Genomic DNA, 22,200 nt, shown 5'->3' on the forward strand with positions numbered 1-22,200 from the left:
GTAACCGGCCATTTATGCAATCAGCTCACTGATTATTAAAGTCCATGAAATGACCTTGTATTACAATTAGCCCAGTGCTTGCTTCACGGAACAACTAGGCACCATTATCTGGCTGAGTTGACATTAACCTAAGCATCACATCTGTCACCAGGTAGAGCCAGGTTTTAAGCGAGGTCCCTCTGACTCCAAGGCCTAAGCACTGTCCACCGAACTATGAGTCCTGTACATCAGAGTTTGTAAAGTGGGGTGAGTCATGGAATGAAGGTATCCTATGAACATCTGGAAGGAGGAAGATCACTTCTCTCCTGGAGACTAGGCATGTGCATGTAAGGAAATGCAAAGAAGTTTTGTTTTTTGGGGTTGTTTTTTTTTTTTTTGGTCATTAGTTGGATATTTTTGAGCAATTGCTGTGTTGAGAAGTAGCATAAAGTTAGGAAACATGGGCTTCAAAGCCAGATACACTGGATTTGATTACTGGCTCCTTAACTTAGCACTGTGACAGTGGAGAAAGTTCCTTACTGGACTGAACTTGATGCCCTCATTCCTGAATTGAGTTGACCCGCCTCTTGAGATTGTTTTGAGGATTAAACGAGAAAACGCATTTGAAGTGCTTTGCAGAATTCATGACACATTGTGAGGGCTATTGTTTTTATTATTATCAGTACGGTGATAATGCTTAGGAGCAACCTGTAAGATCCTGTCCTTGTCCACTTATCCTGGAGTCGTGGAGAAGGGAAGAGGGCTCTTCTGTAAGTCACCCACTTAAGTTCCCCTCGTGGTCAGGGCCTGATCTATTCCGGAGTGTGTGCAAGCCCACACTAGCTGAGAAGGGAAAGTTCTTGTGATGAGGTCAGCAGAAAGAGCACTGAACTGGGAGCCAGAAAGTCTCGGCTTCCAGTCACGCAGTGTCAATTTTCTCATTCTTAAGCTGGGACCATACTCCCCACCCTCACAGGGTTGCACACATGGGGCAGTGGAAAAGTTCTGTAAATGTACTCAGCTCCCCAGAAGTAGCTTTTCTCAGACAGGAGCCCCTTTCATTCTGCGGCCAGGATGGACGCTTTCTGGGGCCTTGGGAGCCTGCGGAACAGAAGAAGCTGAAGTGGAATCGCGGGGCGGACGGAGACCTAAGCCCCAAACCTCTGAGCCCGCGCCCGCGAGCTCAGCCTCGCGCCAGCCACAGCGTAGCAACAGCGGCCTGGACTCCGGCTCGAGAGGCCAATCGGCGCGGACCTGGGTGTTGGGCGGGGTGGAGCGGTCCAATCAGCGGGCGCTGCCCGGAGTCCGGCCGCGGGTCCGTCTCTGCAGACGCCTGCAAGGGCTGAGGAATTGTCAGAGCCCGCGCGGCGGGTGCGAACCCGAGCCTCATCGGATGAGATCAACTGGAGGAAAACCAGCGACGGGCTTCCGACTGCATCGCAACCATGGTCGTGAAACCCAGCCGCCGCCATATTTATCCAGGGCAATTTCCTGTCCCGTTGTCAGTTCTGGGTACCACAGTGACCCAGGCCGCGGCCATTCCTCTGTCGCGGTCGCAGCTTGGCTTCAGTAGAGGCCAGTTCCTGTCCGCCTCCGGCCGGGGCAGTGTCTCCTCAGCCCGGAAAAGGCGGTGGCTCTGGGGCTAAAGCATCCTGTACCGCCCCAACCCCATTCCCCACCGGGAGACCCGGAGGGCCTCCACCCCAGCCGGGGCCGGGAGCTCGGCGGGCGTGCCGGTGCCGTGTCCCCGGAGGAGTGGGGATGTTTGCGGCCTGCGCAGAAGGCCCGGTACCTGAACGCGGTGCTCTCGAAACCTGCGGCCACAGGGGGCGCCTCCTAACACCTGCCCTTATCGGCTCGTTGGTGTGTTCATTTATTCGCCTAGAACCTAAGCCATTTTGGGGCGAGAGCTACAGAGACTACGATGCGGTCCCTGCCCCCAGAGGGCGCAGTGCCTGCAGGGAATGGGGAGCCGAGGGGCCGAAGGGGTGGGATTGGGCTCAGGCTGGGGAGGGGCTGTCAGAGAAAACCTCCTGGCAACTTTCGGGTGTTTGTTTGATTGATTTCTTTTTAAGAACTTACCATGACCATCTCTCCTTGTCCGTAACTATTCACCTACAACATAGGCCTTTTGTTAACAACTTTATTGAGATAAAATTCACATACCATACAATTCACACACTTAGAGTACAATGCAATAGTTTTTAGTATATTCAGAGTTGTGCAACCATCCCCACAATTTTAGAGCATTTTAATCACCCCCAAAAGAAATCCCACACCTCTTAGCCATCATTTCCCATTCCCTTCTCCCCCAGCCCCTGCCAACCACTAATACATTTTCTGTCTTTATAGATTTGCCTATTCTGGACATTTCATATAAATGGAGTCATACAATAACGTGCCCTCTTTTGTCTGACTTCTTTTACTTAGCGTAATGTCTTCAAGGTTCATCCATGTTGTAGAATGTATCTGCACTTCATTCCTTTTTATGGCTGAATAATCCATTTTGTTTATTCATTCATCACTTGATGGACATTTGGGTTTCTGTTTTTGTTGTTGTTGTTGTTGTTATGAATAAAGCTCCTGTGATCATTTATGCACAAGTTTTTGTGTAGACATATACTTTCATTTCTCTTGGGTATATACCTAGAAGTGGAATTGCTGGCTCATATGCTAATTCTGTGTTTAACTTTTTGAGAAACTCCCAGTTTCCCAAGGTGTCTGGGCCATTTTACATAACTACCAGCAGGGTATGAGGATTCCAGTTTCTCCATATCCTTGCCAGCACCTGTCTTTTTAAAAAACTTTTATTTATTTTTTATTTATTTTTCTTCCCTTCCCCCTACCCCAGTTGTCTACTCTCTGTGTTCATTTACTGTGTGTTCTTCTGTGTCCTCTTGTATTCTTGTCAGTGGCACCAGGAATCTGTGTCTGTTTTTGCTGCGCCATCTTGCTGCGTCAGGTCTCCATGTGTGAGGCCCCACTCCTGGGCAGGCTACACTTTTTTCGCACAGGGCAGCTCTCCTTATGGGGCACACTACTTGTGCGTGGGACTCCCCTATGCGGGGGACACCTCTGCATGGCATGGCACTCCTTGTGTGCATCAGCACGGCACTCCTTTCGTGCATCAGCACTGCACGTGCGTGGGCCAGCTCACCACACAGGTCAGGAGGCCCTGGGTTTGAACCCTGGACCTCCCATGTGGTTGAGCCAAATCTGCTTCCCAAACTTTTTATTTTTACTTTTCTTTTTTTTACTTTTCTTTTTTCTTTTATTTTTGGAGGAGAGGGGGGGGGGGAGAGGGAGGGAAAGGGGGGAAGAGGGGAGAGAGAGAGAGAGAGAGAGAGAAACATCTTTCCTAGTCTTTGGAGATCGGCTATGCAAGTGCCAGGGCTTGTCCATCCAATGAGTTTAGAAAATAGCTCCATATCAAAGCCTCTCCCATCCTTCCTGCACAAGCATCTTGTTTTGGGCATGAGCATAGGAATTCCTCCATTTACACAGACACAAAAGTCTCCTCTTCCCTAGGAAAGTTTCAGGTCCCAGGGCACTGCACTTTATGTCCTACAGCCAGCAGTCCTTGCCTCAGGCAGCATGACTTGACTGCTCTCCCACGCTGTTCTGTAGGAGAGTTCGGTGAGCTACCTTCTACATGTAGGGCAAATTCCTCTAGGCCACCATCAGACAAATTGGGCCAGACATGTCAGCACCTAGAATGTGCATGAGGATTACAGGGATCTGCACTGGGAGTGGGGGGCCAGCCCTGTGCTCAGCTGGTGAGGGGTGGGGGAGGGCTAGCCAGGGTCCAGAAGATCCTACCACTTTTTTGTTTGTTTCCTTCCACTTTAACTAGCCTTGATTCATTGCTCACCTTGTTACTGCAGTCCTTTAGTTGTTTTCTGTAGCTTTAAGAAAGATGTTTCTGACAGTTCTTTCTAGTTGTTCAAAGTTTCTGTGGGGAACAGAGCCCTAAAGAGTCTGTGGCGTTTCGTTGTGGTTTTGATTTGCATTTCACTGATGGATACTGATCACTGATGGATGCTGATGTCAAACGTCCCTTACCGTGCTTATTGACCATGTTATATATTCTTTGGAGAAATGTCTATTCAAGTTCTTTTTTTTTTTTTTTTTTTTTTTTTGCTAGGGCTGCAGCTTTCTCTTTCTTTTCTTTTTCTTTCTTTCTTACCAGGGATTGTACATGTAAAGCATGTGCTCAAACATTGAGCTTCACCCACTCCTGTCCATTTGTAAAATGAACGGATGTGACTCAAGCAGTTTGGATGCCTGCCTTCCACACTGGAGGTCCTGGGTTCAGTTTTTAGTGGCTCCTAAAGACAACGAGCAGATGCAATGAGCTGATGAATGTGCAGAGACAACGAGCAAGAAGCAGATGTGGCTCAGGCAGTTGGGCACACACCTCCCACATGGGAGGTCCTAGATTCAGTTCCTGGTGCCTACTAAAGAAGATGAGCAGACATAAGCAGACAGTGAGCAGACAGACGAGGGAGCCATCAGTGCAGGGGGAGCAATAAAATTAGTAGAAAAAATTGGGTTATTTGTCCTTTTATTATTGAGTTGCAAAATTTCTTTAAATATTCTAGATATATGTCCCTTATCGGATATATGATTTAAAAATATTTCCCCTATTCCATGGGTTGTCTTTTCATTCTCTAAATGGTGTCCTTTGGAGCACAGAAAATTTAAATTTTGATTAAATCCAATTTATCTACAGCTTGTGTTTTTGGTATCTTTTTTTTTTTTTTTTTTTTAGGATTGAATCCAGGACCTTGTATGGAGGAAGCCAGTGTTCAACCACTGAGCCACATTGCCTTCCCCTAGTTGTTTTTTTGTTTTTCTTGTTGTTTGTTTGTTTTTTTTTTTTTTCAGAAAGCACTAGGAACCAAACCCAGGACCTCCCATGTGGGAGACAGAAACTCAACCACTTGAACCACATCTGCTCCCTTTTGGTGTCATTTTAAGAATCACTGCCTAATCTAAGATCACGAAGATGTATACCCTTGTCTTTTCTTTTTTAAGAGTTTTATAGTTTTAGCTTGTGTATTTAGGTCTTTGATCGATTTTGAGTTAATTCATGTATTTGATGGAGTCTACTTCATTCTTTCACATGTGGATATCCAGTTGTCTGAGCACTGTTGGTTGAAAAGACCATTTTATCTCCCATCAAATTGATTTGGCTACTTTGTTGAAAATAACTGACTATAAACGTGAAGGTTTTATTCAGGACTCTGAATTCCATTCTGCATTAGTCAGGGTTCTTTAGGGGAACAGAATCAACTGCAGATATCTGTCAATAGTATGAGATTTACCAGTCTCTCACATGACTGTGGGGATGCACAAGTCCAGGTTCCGCAGGCAGGCGGCAAACCAGGGGCTCAGTTGAAAGTGCAATGAAGGTACTTGATGAGTTTCGGGGAGATGATGGCTGTCCAAAGAAGAACTGGGGAATTTTCTCTGAATGCTGAAATCACTTCCCCTTTTAAGGCATTCAACTGATTGGATAAAGTGTCACACATTGCTGATGGGAATCTCCCTGATTGATGTAGATGTAATCAGCTATCTCTGTAGTAAACTCACTGGTGTCTAAAGTTCATAAATGTCCTTGTATTACAATTAGCCCAGTGCTTGCTTGACCAAGCAACTGGTCACAATCACCTGGCCAAGTTGACGTATTAGCCTAACCATCACACATTCCATGGATATATTTCTGTCCTTATGCCAGTACCAAGTCTTGATTACTGTAGTTTTGAGATCAGGACAGGTGAGTTCCTCACTTTGTTCTTTTTCTCAAGTCTGTTTTGGCTATTCTTGGTCCCTTGAATTTCCATTTGAATTTTATAACTGGCTTTTTACTTTCTGCAAAAAAACCAGTGGGATTTTGATAGGGATGGAGTTGAATCTATAAATAAAGGTAAGGAGCATTGCCTTCTTAAGAACATTAAGGGAAGTGGACTTGGCTCAATGGATAGAGCATCCACCTACCACATGGGAGGTCCATGGTTCAAACCCAGGGCCTCCTTGACCTGTGCGGAGCTGGCCCATGCACAGTGCGGATATGATGTGTGCAAGGAGTGCCCTGCCATGCAGGGGTGTCCCCCCCATAGGGGAACCCACATGCAAGGAGTGCGCCCCATAAAGAAGAGCCACTCAGTGCGAAAAAACAGTTCAGGCTGCCCAGGAGTGGTGGCCACACACACGGAGAGCTGACGCAGCAAGATGACGCAACACAAAGAAACACAGATTCCCGGTGCCACTGATGAGTGGAAGTGGACACAGAGGAACACACAGCGAATGGACACAGAGAACACACAACTGGGGTGGGGGGGGAGGGGAGAGAAATAAATAAAAATAAATCTTAAAAAAAAAAAAGAACATTAAGTTTTCTGATTCATGCACATGGGATGTCTTTCCATTTATTTATGTTATTAATTTCTTTCAAAATTGTTTTGTAGTTTCCAGAGTATAAGTTTTTCACTTTTTTGTTAAATTTATTCTTAAGTATTTTATTCTTTTTTATGCTATTTTAAATGGAATTGTTTTCTTAATATCATTTTTGGTTGTTCATTGCAAGTGCATAGAAATACAATTGATTTTTGGGAAGTGGACTTGGCCCAGTAGATAGGGTGTCCGTCTACCACACGGGAGGTCCATGGTTCAAACCCCGGGCCTCCTTGACCCGTGTGGAGCTGGTCCACATGCAGTGCTGATGCACATGGGGGCGGGTGGCCCACGCAGGGGCCCACGCGCAGGAGGTGCGCCCCATAAGAAGAGTTGCCCAGCGGGAAGGAAGGTGAAGCCTGCCCAGGAGTGGCGCTACACGCATGGAGACTGACGCAGCAAGATGACACAACAAAAAGGGACACAGATTCCCGTGCTGCTGACAAGAACAGAAGCAGACAAAAAGAAGAGCATGCAGGAAATGGACACAGAGAACAGACAACTCGGGCGGGGAAGGGGAGAGAAATAAATAAATTAATTAAATCTTTAAAAAAAAAGGTAAAATGAGAGATTGAGCAGAAGGTTGCTGCTTACCTCCTCTTGGAAAAAAAAAAAAGAAGTACAATTGATTTTTATATACTGATCCTGCTACCTTGGTGAACTCTTTTATTAATTTTAATTGTTTTTCAGTGAATTCCTTGGGAGTTTTTATATTATTTAATCTACAAACAGAGATAGTTTTATATCTTCTTCTCTAATCTGGATGCCTTTTATTTCATTTTCTTGCTTAATTACCCTGGCTAGAACTTCTATAATGTTGAATAGAAAGGATGAGAGCAGACATCCTTGTCTTGTTCTTGTTCTTAAGAAGAAACTATTCAGTCTTTTCTCCCATTAAGGATAATGTTAGCTGTAAGTTTTTCATAGATAGCCTTCATCAGGCTGAGGAAGTTCTCTTCTGTTTCTAGTTAAGTGTTTTATTTATCATGAAGGGGTGCTGGAATTTGTTGAATGTTTTTTCCACAACTATTGAGACTATCATGGTTGTGTCCTTTATTCTATTGCTATGGAACATTACATCAATTGGTTTTCTGATGTTAAACCAATTTACATTACTAGGATAAATACTACTTGGTCATGGTGTATCATCCTTTTTATATTTTCTTGGATTTGGCCTGGTAGTGTATTTTATTGAGGATTTTCATGCCTATGTTCATACAAGGTATTGGTATGTCATTTTCTTTTCTCATGATGTCTTTTTAAAAAATATTTTATTTATTTATTTCTCCCCACCCTCTTGTTGTTTTGCATGTGCTGTGTGCTGTGTCTTTAAGAGGCACTGGACACTGAACCTGGGACCTTCGATGTGGGAGGGAGGCACTTAATCACTTAATCCACCTCCGTTCCCTGTTTTGTTGTATCTCTTGTTATGTTTTTCTTCTTGTGTCTCATTGCATCATCTTGTTGTGTCAGCTTGCTGCACCTGCCCATCATGCCAGCTCGATGTCTTCTTTAGGAGGCACCAGGAATGGAGTCACAGATCTCCCATGTGGTTGGCAGGAGCTCAGTTGCCTGGGCCACATTTGCTTTCCTCTCATGATGTCTTTAGTTTGGGTATCAGGGCTATATGAGCCTCATAGAATGAGTTGCTCTTCTGTTTTTCGAAAGAGTTTGTGAAGAATTGGTATTAATCCTCCTCTAAATGTCCTAATGTCTGATAAATGGAAGCCTTGCTTTTTTTTTTTTTTGAGAATTGAACCTAGGACCTTGTGTGTGGGAAGCTGGTGCTCAACCACTGAGCCACATCGGCTCCCCAACCTTGCTTTTGATGAAAGTCTCAGATTCTACCTTCTCCTTCCCCTAATTAGCCCTTATATCCTGGATGGAAAGGCGGCTGAGGCCTGGAGCCTGAATGCTTGCAGTCCCCAGGAGTCAAGGCTGAGAGATACCCAGAGAGTTCAGGAGGAAGGGTACTTGGAGCTGGGGGTCCCTGTGTGGGACAGAAATGCCAACCAAAACCTTTCTTCTATGCCCTGTAATGGTGATGGTGGGGAAGGCAGATGAGTCAGATGGTCTTGTCTCGACCTTCCAGAGATGCTGGGGATCAGGCTGAAGAGAGGCCCAGTGGTCATTTCCAGGACACTGAAAATGTGTCCTAGAAAATGTGCGGAGAGGATGGGAGCTTACTCAGGGTCACTAAACTCAGATTCAGGGTACATAAGCCATTAGTAGGGAGAATGGGCTCTCTGACTCTGCCGAGAGGAGTGGAAAATGGCAAAACCCTTGTAAACGGCTAATCTAAAGTCAATCTAAAGCTGGTACATTGTGCCTACTTGTTGACTATGCAACTCCTTTTCTGGGAGCTAATTTGAGAAGTATGCCAAGAGACATGCATAGGATAGTTAACACTGTGTTCTGCATAAGAGAGAAGAATGGAAAACAACCTAATTTCTGAGCCAGGTCCTTTGGAGTCTCTGGTTCCTGGGGAGGGGAGCCTGTCAAAGGAAATGGGGAGCCCTCTGCTGGGCAGAGAGGTGCTCTGCTTCTACCATATACTTCCCTGAACCATGGCTGCAGGCACAGAGGGTCTGGAAAAAACATGGTCCAGACTTGTATCAGTGGTGCAGATCCCCCTCAGACCAACTTATTTTCCTGCGAACCTTGCCATCACAGTTTTACAAGCACCCGGGAAATAGAATCCTTCAGAAGCTCAGTTTGCAATCTTCTCTGTCTCTCCAGCAAAGACCAGCAGTGAGGAAGGGTCAGGCATGTACATGGGAGATGTGTCCACACTCTCTAGGACCAGTGGCCATGATGCCATCTGCAGCAGAGGTCCCAAAAGGCCCAGTTTGCCACCAAGGTCTGGGAAAACCTCCTTCCCAGGACCTTGGTGCATTGCCTGCTGTCCAAACCGCGGCCACATCCTCTGCAAACTCTTCATCACGGGGCTGCACAAACGTATGCGCAAGGGCAGGCACTGATAGCCCAGTGCTGACCGTCTTCATAGCTTGGTCAGGCCTACTCCTTGGACAGCCGCAAGCAGCTACAGTCAGGAAGTCAACCCCCTGTTTACCTGCCTAAAGTGCATGGCCCTGTTTGATGACTGAGAGCCCCTGATCCATCATCAACTGCTACACTTGGGCAAAAAGCCCATGACTTTGACCACGTCTTCCCCCAGAGGCTGTCTCTTATTCTCTCCCAATACACACATGTAGGGTAACAGGCCCACCATTGCCGAAGTGCCCTGAGCATTTTCTTGACCATTCAGCCTGGCCAAAACAACTGGACTGTTAAAAATTGCCAAGGGGGAGGGCAGTGAGGAGGGACAAGAAAAGGGAATAGGTGTAGCTAGCTCCATGGTTGAGCCCCTGCTTTGCATGTTTGAGACCCTGGGTTCTTCCCTCAAGAGAGTGTGCGGGTTGTCCTCATTGACGTGGTTTAAGAGTGGCAGGAAATGGTAGTGGTTGTAGGGTGGGATCAGGGATGGGTAGAGGTAAGGAGGCAATGGGACAGAAGGAACGCTGGCTTAAATTTGCATTTTGGCTCTGACACTGTTTTTCAAAGAGAAATCTGAAGCAGATCATTTCTTAAATGTGAGCTTTGATTTCATCATTTGTCAAGGCAAGAGAATAATCAGGGATCTCTCCAGTGGGTATCTGTTTAAATAGTGCGCAAGAAGGCGCTCTAAATTATCTGGTTCTTTGTGAACTCATTTCACCGAAGAGTTTGAAGTGAAACTGTTAGGGTAAAGATGTTGTTCATTTCTCAGACAAGGCGAGGGAGAAAGCCAAGAGACAGCCTCAAAAGCTTTCTGATTCACAGATAAGGTCAGACTACCAAATATGAGTAACCTGGTGAATCATCACAATACTGATGTGTTCATTACAAATTAGATGACTAAATTTAATGCCTTTTTTTACTTTAAAAAAATTTTTATTCTAGTAATATAGATACAACTGAAAATTTCCACTTTTAGCCACATTCACATATATAATCCAGTGCTGTTAATTACACTCACAGTGTTGTGTTACCATCACCACCATCAATTACCAAAACTTTACAAGCAACCCAAATAGAAACCCTGACCCACTGGAGCATTAACTCCCCATTTCCTATGCCCAGCCTGGTCCTCAGTAACCTATATTCTAGACTCACACTCTATGAGTTTGTTTATTCTAATTATGTCTTTTTTAAAAAAAAAAGATTTTATTTTTTTATTTATACACACACACACCCTTGTTGATTGCACTCACTGCTCCCTGTGTCTGTTTGTTGTGTGCTCTCTGTGTCTGCTCGTCATCTTTTTTTTTAAGCAGGCACTGGGAACCGTACATGGGACCTCCCATGTGGTAGGCAGGCACCCAACTGCTTGAGCCACATCTGCTTCACTCTAATTATGTCTTTTTTGTTTTGATCTTAGTTTTATTCTAACTCTGGTAGAATGGACTTTTTTTTTTTACAAATCCTTTTCAATTTGAAAACATTTCCTATTCAACTGATAACATATCAACTAAAACTAACTAGTTTACCACCTCTTTTTTTTTATATTCTGCCTTTTTAAAATTGTCTTTTTAAAAAGATAAATAGGGAGACGGACTTGGCCCAGTGGTTAGGGCGTCTGTCTACCGCGTGCAAGGTGCGCGGTTCAAACCCCGGGCCTCCTTGACCCATGTGCAGCTGGCCCATGCGCGGTGCTGATGTGCTCAAGGAGTGCCCTGCCACGCAGGAGTGTCCCCCACGTAGGGAAGCCCCACGCGCAAGGAGTGCGCCCCAGAGGGAGAGCTGCCCAGCGCCAAACAAAGTGCAGCCTGCCCAGGAATGGCGCCACCCACACTTCCCGTGCCGCTGACGACAACAGAAGTGGACCAAGAAACGACGCAGGGGATGGACACAGAGAACAGACAACCGGAGGAGGGGAAGAATTAAATAAATGAATAAATCTTAAAAAAAAAAAAAAGATAATAGATCACACAAAATAATTATGTCTTATGATTAATGTCTTTTGATGAGCATATCTTAAAAATAAAATTTCCTGTAATAAACACATAGAAAAGCAACACAATTTCCCATGATAAACATGCAATGCAAGGGATTATTGAAAGATGGTTCCTGGGCCAGCCACATGTCTATCACCTGGAACTCATGAGAAATGCAAATGCTTGGGCCCTGCCCCAAGCCTACTGAAATAGAAATTCTGGGGGTCGGACCCAGCAATCTATTTAGTAAGCCCTCCAGGTAATTCTTCATTCATTCATTCATTCATTCATTCATTCATTCATTCATTCATTTATATTCTCCCCCCCCGCCATTTCCAGGTAATTTTTAAGCATGCAAAAGTTTGAGGATTTTTAAAATCCTAATATTCAGGATTGAATTAAATCAGAATCTCCCAGCATGGGACCCAGGCATCAGTTTTTTGTTTGTTTTAAAGCCCCTCAGCTGATTCCAGTTTGTACTGTGTGACTTCAAGTTGAGCCAATGGCAAACCTTTGAAAGTCAAAATACCTTAGCAGAATGAACTCTTGGCAAATAAATAAGGACTCAATTTCACGAAGACAGGGTACAGAAGAAGTAAAAACCTATCAAAAAGGGCCCTTTCTTCTAACTTGGCTAGTTTACATTTCTTAGGGTCATCAATGTAACCAGTTAGTTAAAATTCTCCAGTTTTTACCCTTACTGGGGCTTGCTATTCCAAATCACCTGCATCAACAGCTTCCCCCTTCCTGCAAGGTTCTTGACTCACCGCTGATGGAAATCGGTGGGCTCTGTCTCAACCATAACATTAATCAAGGCTACATCAAATGCACACCACACAAGGAAGAACCTCCAAATCTGTTCTGACTGTGGTCAGGGCTTTGCCAGCCCTTCTCACCTCACCAGCGGGTACTGTGGGGAGCGCCCCTACCTGTGTCCAGTGTGAAACTGCACTTCACATTGAACTGCATCCTCAAAAGACACAGGTGTGTCCACTGTGATCAGAGGCCCTTCTCTTGTCCACAGTGTTGCAAAACTGCCAAAGGAAGACTGCCATCAATTAGGAAGGCAGGAAGAGTCATTAGGGGTGGGGTGGGTGCAGATCTCTGGTGCAGTCCCCACCCCAGGCTTTGTCCTCAAGTTCACATCTGGCTTTTTCAGAGATATTCCAGTAGTATGGATTAGGTGATGTGAAGAAGCTTTATTTAAGATAGCTCTTCTTATCAAGTATTAGGAAGACCACAGAGAAAGGGCTAGGACAGGAGAGGAGAGATAAAGAGAGTAAATGCCTCAGTGGGGGTCTATCCATTTTCTATTGCTGCATAACAAATTATCCCACAGAAGTGGACTTGGCCCAGTGGTTAGGGCGTCCATCTACCACATGGGAGGTCCGCGGTTCAAACCCCAGGCCTCCTTGACCCGTGTGGAGCTGGCCCATGCGCAGTGCTGATGCATGCAAAGAGTGCCCTGCCATGCAGGGGTGTCCCCCGCGTAGAGGAGCCCCACGTGCAAGGAGTGCGCCCCGTAAGGAGAGCCGCCCAGCGTGAAAGAAAGTGCAGCCTGCCCAGGAATGGCACCGCACACACAGAGAGCTGACACAACAAGATGACACAACAAAAAGAAACACAGATTCCTGTGCCGCTGACAACAGAAGTGGACAAAGAACACTCAGCAAATAGACACAGAGAACAGACAACTGGGGTGAGGGGGAGGGGAGAGAAATAAATAAATAAATCTTAAAAAAAACACACACACACACAAATTACCCCAAACTTAGAGGCTTAAAACACCACCCATTTATTGGCTCACAAATCTGCGGGTCAGAAGTCTGGGCACACCATGGCTGGATTCTCAGCCTGGGATCTCATAAGGCTTACATCCAGGTGTCAGTCAGGCTGTGTTCATATCCAAAGGTCGGGGTCCTCTTCCAGACTCCTGTGGTTGTGGCAGAATTCAGTTCCTTGTGATTGTTAGGACTAAGGTCCCTGTTTCCCTTCGACTTGTCAGCAGGGAGTTGCTCTCAGCTCCTGGAGGCAGCTGCCTCTATCTTCAAAGCCAGAGACAGTCTCCCTCACTTTAAATCCCTCTTCCACCAGGAAGAGCCCAGTCTCTTCTAAGGGTTCACCTGAATAGGTCAGGCCCTTTATTAAAGTCAACTTTCTAATCATGGAAATGATATCTCATCATGGTACTACTCACATTGTATATCCTCCAAATGTGGCAGGCATGGTAAGTTTTATGACTACTGGGATAGCATTCCCTAACCATTCCTGCTGTAATCTCTCTAGCATTTTTCCCCCTTGTTTCAACCGGCTGGGAACTATTATTATTACTTTTGAACTGATCCATGAGGCCTGTTTTCCTCTTTGCTCAAACCTTGGAGGTGAGAGTCTGCCTATAATTCCCTGGAATCTCCCAGTGCTTAGCATTGTGGCTTTCTCAGAGTAGATCCCTTGTCATCTTCACAGGTAAATATATTGGCGATGAGGCTGTCACCTGAACTGAGAGACATGGTGGCCTGCTCTCCTGCTGTCCTGCCCTCAAGTGCTCACAGACCACACCCTAAGCTAGGACTGAAGGTCTGCTCTGCACCATGGCAGTGACCTCAGGTGGCCTCCTGGGGACTGCTGGCTCCCCGCAGGGATTTTTCCTGCGCCTTCGGCCACATACACCTTTGTTTATTTGTGTCTTAGTGAGAGCAGTCCTCCTTAGAGCCCCATCTCTGTGAAAGAATAATAGTCACTTATGGCTCTCCTTATGGGGTGCACTCCTTGTGTGTGGGGCTCCCCTACGCAGGGGACACCCCTGCGTGGCACAGGACTCTTTGCACGCATCAGCACTGTGCATCGGCCAGCTCCACACGGGTCAAGGAGGCCCAGGGTTTGAACTGCTGACCTCCCATGTGGGAGGTGGACGCCCTATCCATTGGGCCAAGCTGCACACATGGAGAGCTGACACAAGAAGGTGACTCAACAAAAAGAAACACAGATTCCCGGTGCGGCTGATTGTTGTGGGAAACTGGCTTACCTGTTTGTTATTGTAAATGTTATACCTGTTAAATGTAGCAGTTGTTAAATGTTGCAGTTGTTCCCTGTTATTGTAAATGATGTTACAGTTCAGATAGCAAACAGCTGCTTGGTAGTTTCCCAAAAAATGCGATGGGACAACTAGGGTTGAGGCTCTCAGTTCCAGAAGCTGTGAGTCCCCTGGTCCCATGTTTGTCTCCCCTCTTGTGTCTCTACCTTTATTTCTGCGTTGCCTTCCCTTCGAGCCAACCTATTGTGAGCTGAATGCAGCAGCTGATAAGGATAGAAGTAGTCACAGAAAAACACACAGCGAATGGACACAGAGCAGACAACTGGAGGGGGGGGCGAGTAAATATAAAATAAATCTTAAAAAAAAAAAAGTCACTTGCATCGGAGTTGGCTGAGAGAAGCCTCCTTTCTGAGAAGGGCTTATCCAGAAGACAAACACAATTGACCTGCTGGGGTTTTCTGAGAAAACAGAACACCCTACTGGGTAACTGATAAGCAACACTTGGTGATAAAATGTTTCCATCCAGTAGAAACAACTTATCAGAATGGACAAGCATACCATATTAATCAGTGTCTATCTGCTCCCCACTTTGTAAGATCCCCCCTATGTAAAGTGGAAACGTTGTAGCCATTCAGAACATTTCCTCACTTGCTTCCGGATTGACCCTATTATGTGTTTCCCCTTTCCACTTCCTCCGTGGAGCTCCCTTTTACTTTCTGAATGGGATGATGTCTGATTCACGAATCCCTCAGTAAAACGTGTGAGATGCTAAATTGCATGAAAAACTTTTTTATTTATCAACTCTTTCCAGGGTTGAGCCTTATGTTCGGAGATGCCATCTTAAATAAAATCAGATGTGGAGAGCTGCAGAAGCTTGAGGACAACCAAGCCTGGGGCCAAGTCCAGTGGAGAACTCAGAATTAGAATCCGGGTCGCTGTGAAGAGGAATGCAACCCCCACGACTGAAGAGACTTCGCGAGGTTCTGTGTTGTCTGCTCCAGTGCCTAGAATGGGCCAGCAGGCGCCCAATAAACTGGAGACAATGAATGATGCACGTTCAAGCCTACGTACAAAGGCGATGGGGAGCTCTGGAGCAAGCTGTGGCACGAGTGGGGCAGAGTGCCGGGGCAGTACCTCGAGCTCTTCGCTTTCCGCTTCACACATCCACGTGCGGTCCAGCACAGTGTCGGCACCTGCCAAGTGTTCAATGAGTTGTTGACTGTTGGCAAATTGTCGCTCGAGAAGTTCGGCCCGCAGGCTTCGCCCGGCTTCCTTTAAACAGGATTCGTTCGCCGAGACCCAATCAAAACGCTGTTCTTTGCTCTTACGCCACGCGTCGCCCAATGACCAGGCACGGTAGGGTAGAGAGCGTGAAGCCGGGTGCGCCATTAGGCTTGAGGGCAGAGAATTGATGGGTCCTGCGCCGCGCTCGGGTCGGTAAATCTGTAGCAGGAGCCCCGGGCCGGCGTCTGCGGCGCCTCCGCAGTCCCTGAAGGGCCCCTCTGGGTGCTTTAACCCAGTCCGTGTAGGAGTCATACGAACAACCTGGGAGTGCTTTTGCCTGGCCCCAAGGTTGGCCGGCCTGGCGGCCCTCGGGCCTCCTCGGCGGTGCTCGGCGTCCGCGGACTGGCAGGTTCGACCCGGCTGCGTCCCCCGAAGCCCGGGCCGGCGGGCACCCCGGGGCGAGGCGGGGAGCCCGAGCGCCGGCCCATGGCGCCGCCCCCGGCCCCGCTCCCCGCCGGCGCGCCTGGGGAGGCCTGGTCCGGGCCGGGGAGGCCGGGGGCGCCGGGGGCCGTGCGCTTCGCGGACGTGGCCGTGTACTTCTCCCCCGAGGAGTGGGGGTGCCTGCGGCCCGCGCAGAGAGTCCTCTACCGGGACGTGATGCGGGAGACCTACGGCCACCTGGGCGCGCTCGGTGAGGCCCGGCCCGCCTTCTCCCCACCCTTGCGGGACAAGAGGACCCGTCTTCTGCTCCCAAGCTCCCGAGAGGGTGTGCCCGCCCTGCCGGGGAGGGCGGATAAGTGGGAAAAGGACCTGGGAAGGAGGGTCTTGGCCCTGAAGGTTGAGGAGGCCCCACACGCCTTTGCAGAGGAAGCATCCTGGCCTCCAGCCTGGGCTTCAGCTCGGTCCTCTGACGCCTTCTTCTCCTCCAGGATTTCCAGGCCCCAAACCAGCCCTCATCTCCTGGTTGGAGGGAATGAAGGAGGCATGGAGCCCAGAGGCCAAGGACCCCCACGTGGGGTTGAAATGCCCAGGAGCTAGGACAGGTGAGGAATGTAGAGCCCTCTCTTGAGAGGGGTGTGAGTCGTGGTGGGCAGCCCTTTTTTAAAAGGCTCAAGTGGGTAAAAATCCTCAGAACCTACCCTTCCAAAGTTCTCTCTTCTGGACTTGCAGCACTTCGCTGCTCCCCCTTCCTCCCTTTTCTTGGTTCCAAGGGTAGCCAAGTCGTTAGGAGAGGTACTGGAAGTTGGGGATAGAATCTTTGGAGCCTTCTTTCCGCTGTTTGCCCAGAGGATCTGCATGCCTCAGAGAGGCCAGAGCGTCAATGAAGTGAATTAACATGACTGTGGTCCAGGTGGTAACCAGTGTTTTTATATATACACTCTTCTGTAGGTGTATATAAAAGCTTCTTGGAAACTCTCTGTCTCCCTACATAAATTCCCGCACTGAAGGACTTTAACATGCAGAGGTGATTGTTTATTTCTGACACAGTACCACCCCTCACCTTCTCACAAAACCGCAATTTTTGAAACCTTGAATGGGGAAAAAGGGATGGCATCTGCTCCTGGAAATGGAAACCGCTGCCTTAGATGGGAGGGTGGGTTCTAGACAAGGATCCTCACCAGATAAACAGGTCTAGGGAGGACAGCTGCTCCCTCTACACGTATCTCCATTCTCCATCCTGAGAGAAAATATAGGTGTGGCGATTCAAAGCACTCTGGACTCTTCAGTTTCAATTCTCTTGTCTCTTTAGAAATCAAGAAGATGAAGAATGAACAGAGCAACGGAATGGGGGCCAAGGCGCCTGAGGAAGTGCTCATGAGGGAAGGCCCACCACTGAAGGCCGGGCTGGTCCCTGGTTCTAGGGACTGCAGGGAGACGTTGCCTCGAGGCCCTCCAGACACAGGGCACCAGTACACTGAGACTCCCAAGAGGCCCTACCCATGCCTGGACTGCAGCCGTACTTTCAGCTACCCCTCCCTCCTGGCCAGCCACCGGCGGATCCACTCTGGGGAGAGGCCCTTTCCCTGTGACCAGTGTGGGCGCTGCTTCCGCCAGAGAGGCAATCTGGCCATCCATATGCGCACACACACAGGGGAGAAGCCCTTCTCCTGCCCAGACTGTGGGCGGCTCTTTGCCTACCCCTCAATGCTGGTCAGACATCGGCGAATCCACTCTGGAGACCGTCCATATGTCTGTGGGCCTTGTGGGGTTCGATTCTCCCAGAGGGCTCACCTGGTCCAGCACCAGCTGCTCCACACAGGGGACAAACCCTACTCTTGTCCTGACTGTGGCCGCTGCTTCCGCCAGAGCGGGGCACTGGCCATCCACAGACACAGGCATGGCGGGGAGAAGCCGTACCTGTGCACCGAGTGTGGGCGCTACTTTACGCACCCTTCCCTCCTGGCCATTCACCAGCGTACTCACACGAGGAAGAAGCCCCACATCTGTCCTGACTGTGGCCGGGGCTTTGCCTACCCCTCCCTCTTGACCAACCACCAGCGGGTGCACTCTGGGGAGCGCCCCTACCCCTGTGCCCAGTGCAGCGCCCGCTTCGCCCAGCAAAACAACTTGCTCCAGCACCAGCTCATCCATACAGGCGAAAAGCCCTACGAGTGCCCTGACTGTGGCCGCTGCTTCCGACAGAGTGGCTCTCTGGCCATCCACAGGCGAACCCATACAGGGGAGAAGCCCTACTCCTGCTCTGAGTGTGGGCACCGCTTCACCTCTTCCTGCGTCCTCAACAGCCACAGGCGCATCCATTCTCTTGAAAGGCCCTTCGCCTGTTCTCAGTGCGGGAAAACCTTTAAGCGGAAGAGTGCCGTGGACGCCCACCAATGGATCCATCGATCAGGCAGGGAGAGTCGGAGGGGTGGCAGACCTCTGGCACAAGCTCCAACCCAGGCTTCTGTCCCTCAGGCCCAGGAACCATCCGTACACTTCCGGCATTTTCCAGATGTGTTCCACTAGTGCAAGTGTCCTGAGTTAAGCAGTGTGAATGAGCCAGGCCTTTAATAGTTCTCCCTCATCAAGGGGATGATGGGGAGGCCATACATAGGGCAAGGTACAGGAAGGGGAAAAAGAGGGAACCCATCAGAAAGGAGATGGTGGGGGCCGAGCCATACCGGCAGTCTCTGGGAGACCTAGGAGCAGCGACTAGAGCAGAGAGAGGGGATGACGCCCAGGTTGAAGACACTTCCAGGGAAGGCGTGAGATTCCCCCAGTGTTCTTTACTCTCCCAGCACTGACTTCTGGTCTCTATAAACTTTAAGCTCTAGGTTTTACCCTAACTCTAGAGCTCCAGCGAACATATTACAGACTCGGGCACCCAGCTTGGACCAACAGTCATAATGTAAGAGGAAGATAGCAAGGTTTGAGCCTGGCATCCACTATTCAGTCTTGACTTATCCTTTTGTAATATCAACTTCTCTCTGATTGTTACCTCATCTAATGAGTACAAAAATACTACTGCCTAAGGTTACTGGAAGGATTAAATAATATACATTTAGTTATATTTGTCTAGCCAATACTTTTCACATTGTATGTCCTCCAAGCATTGCACGCATGGCAAGTTTTTATAAATATTGGGACAGCATTCCCTAATCATCCCTGCCAAGAACAAGGGCTTTTTAAGTAATCTCTCTAGCACCTGTTCCATGTTTCAACCAGTTGGAAGTTACGGGCTTATTTTTTTCCTTCCTGATTCACAATGCCTGTCTTTCTCTGAGCTGAAAACTTGGAGGTGAGAGGCTGCCTTATAATTCCCTGGAATCTGCCAGTGCTTACCACTGTGGCTTTCTCAGAGCAGATCCCTTGTCATCATCACAGGTACATATGTTGGAAATGAAGCTGTTTTCATGTACTCTCATGCCAAGGTTCAGCTTTTGAGAAATATGTCTCCAGTGAAATGTCCACAGTAAGGTCTTTAACCAGGGAGAGCCCCTACTTATCCCTAAAGAGCGTTCAGCCCCTCTTTTGGGAACACTTACAGTTTTGGAGGCCCTGAGTGAGGAGGAAGGGATGATAACTTTCTCTGAAAATGGGCAACTGCTGCCTCTGGGGTGGAGGGAATCTCTGAATAAAGGATTTACACTTATGTCCTATGCCCCGATGAACAGCCACTCAGTGCTGCTCCATCCTCAGACACATCTGCCTGACTCCAGGAGGTGGCAGAGTACTCTACACTCTTCAGTTCCAATTCTCCTGTCTGCAGAAAACAAGAGTAACAAGGAAGAACAGAAGGAAGAAATATGGGTCAAGGGAGTTGTGTGAGGGAGAGACCACCACTTAAGGCCTGGCAAGATCCCCTTGAAGTAGCCAAGAGCCCAAACTATGGGGGCCAGGCCAAAAATGGCCCCAGGGCTCCTCAGACAGCAATGGGGGACTGACTCCAAAGGTGCCCCACCCAACTCTGGGCTGTGACCACAGCTTCCAGTACCCAAAGCTGGCCACCAGCACGTCTTCCCCTGTGACCAGTGTGGGCACTGCTTCTCTCAGTGCAAAGACCTGCTCCAGCATCAGCTCATCTGTTTGAGCAAGAAGCCCATCTCCCTGCCGCCCCCAGTGTGGCTGCTTCCGAAAAAGTGAGGCTCTGGCCACCCACGCACTCTCACAACACACATGAGGGAGAAGCCCTATGCGTGTCTTGACTATGGACAGCTCTTTATCTGCTCCTCACTGTTGGTCAGACAGTCAGATCCACTCTGGTGACTGTTCCCGTGCGTGTGGGCCTGACTGGGGGTGCCACTTGAACCGGCCCATGGCCCTGACTATCCACAGACCCAGACTGGTCGGGGAGAAGCCAATGGTGTGCATCGACTGCGGTGCCACTTTGCTTGCATGTCCCTCCTGGCCAGCCATCAGCATGTACACCACCGCCACTGTCCACCATATGGTGCTCGCTTTGTCAGCAAAACCTACTGCAGCATCAGCTCATCCACACAGGCGAGAAGCCCCCCCAAGGTGCTGGCTGGAGTCAGTGATTCTGCCACACACAGGCAAGAAACCTTACCCCTGGCTAGAGTGTGGCATCTGCCTCACCGCTCCTCCCTCCTGCTCAGCCGCAGGCATATCCATTCTGCTGAGCGGACCTATCCCTGCAGTGACTGCGGGAAAACCTTCAAAAGAGAATGCCCCAAAAGCCCACCAGTGGATCCACCAGGCAAAAGGGGAGAGGTAGAGGTGTGGGAGAACACCGGGGCAGCCCTTGTGCCAGGTTCTGCCTCTGAAGACCAGGGCTTCACAGTTCATGTCTGCTATTTTTCAGATACATCCTAGGATTGTGGGTGACCTGGTCAGGTGCTATGAAAGAGCTCCCCAATGGACAGGATGGAGCCCTCCAATATCTGGTGCCAATTTATTCTTTTAGTTTTTCAGTTTTACCATAAGTGCGTCTTTTACTACAGCAGAAAGTATCATTATTTCCTTCACATCCAGAACTTTCCTGACTCTCTGGATTTGTGGCAGAGACCGTTATGACCACTGAATTCAGCTGATTCAAGGAATGTATATTAAGCACCACTGCCCTCCCTTAAGTCCTACCCCTCCATAGACCAAACTCATTTCCTACCCAAAGCATCAATCTGGAAATTCGTTATGAGGAAGTACTTTATCTTATTCATTTTCCCACCAAATTGTTCAATAAACAGCTCCCATCCCTTGCAGAGTAGAAACCAGTGTATGTTAACTGCAGTTTTATTCTACCACCTATGATAAAGCAATCATCTTCCTTGGAACATCTCACCGCTTCTGGAAGCTGCCATTATCTTGGTTTGTGACTTTTCCTGTCACCTTGTTTATCTTCTGAAAACTTTGAATGTTTTGCCCATAGTAGGTACTTTAAAAATATTGAGTAATGGATTGGAAAGAGAAATGTGTATGTCACCTGTTGAGGTGAGAAACATGGGAAATGGTATAGCCTCCTGCTGCCCTAGATCCCCTAGGAGACAGTACTGAGCTGGTGAAACAACATTTATACAGTTAGGTACAACAGGATGGTGAGAATAGGATGGGTGATGGCTGGTTCTCCTGCAATTTTTCTGTCTCTGTCACATACACACGCTTGTACCATTGTTATTCTTTGCTAATTTGTCTGCCTCAGTAAACTGTTAAGTTCCATTCAGAGTCTGGCCCGAGACTTATTTTTGTAACCCTGCCTCTCCTCACACGATGCCTTGTACATTGAACAAATGCCATATAAAAATAAAGGATGGAAAGATGTGTGGAAGGTTGGACCCAATGAGAGATCAGAACCCAAGGTAGATTCCTAAGTCAGAAAGCAAATTAGAATGGTGTGAAGGAAGGGTGCCCAGTGTAGTGGTACAAATAAAGACCCTGTCAGCCTGGGTTTCAATTTAAAACTGTCACTTCTCACTAGTAGCCTGGTCCTGGGAAACTCATGGAATCCCTCTGAAACTTCGTGTCATTAAAGCCAGGGTTATAACCATCACTGCACAGACTGGTAGCAAAGAATAAATAAAATGAAGGGTGTGAAATGTTGGGCACGGAACCTGCCCCCAGTAAACGCTAACCTGA

At 48.1% G+C, this 22,200-nt stretch overlaps 1 protein-coding gene and 1 long non-coding RNA gene across 2 annotated transcripts; one reads left to right on the plus strand and one right to left on the minus strand.

Annotated features, from left to right (window-relative positions):
• Window positions 1-15,218: 15,218 nt before the first annotated feature.
• On the minus strand, window positions 15,219-15,837 carry LOC131275500 (uncharacterized). The gene is made up of 2 exons (XR_009182969.1): window positions 15,580-15,837; window positions 15,219-15,449 (listed from the first exon to the last, which is right to left on the minus strand). It is a non-coding gene; the product is annotated as an uncharacterized lncRNA (long non-coding RNA).
• A 318-nt stretch (window positions 15,838-16,155) lies between these two features.
• LOC101431409 (zinc finger protein 785-like) lies at window positions 16,156-21,789 on the plus strand. The gene is made up of 3 exons (XM_004479374.4): window positions 16,156-16,360; window positions 16,599-16,712; window positions 17,420-21,789. The coding sequence occupies exons 1-3, from the start codon at window positions 16,156-16,158 to the stop codon at window positions 18,634-18,636; spliced, it is 1,536 nt and encodes a 511-aa protein (XP_004479431.1). The 3' UTR covers window positions 18,637-21,789.
• Window positions 21,790-22,200: the final 411 nt, after the last annotated feature.

This window comes from Dasypus novemcinctus, chromosome 23, assembly GCF_030445035.2.
Source record: "Dasypus novemcinctus isolate mDasNov1 chromosome 23, mDasNov1.1.hap2, whole genome shotgun sequence".
NCBI lineage: Eukaryota > Metazoa > Chordata > Mammalia > Cingulata > Dasypodidae > Dasypus > Dasypus novemcinctus.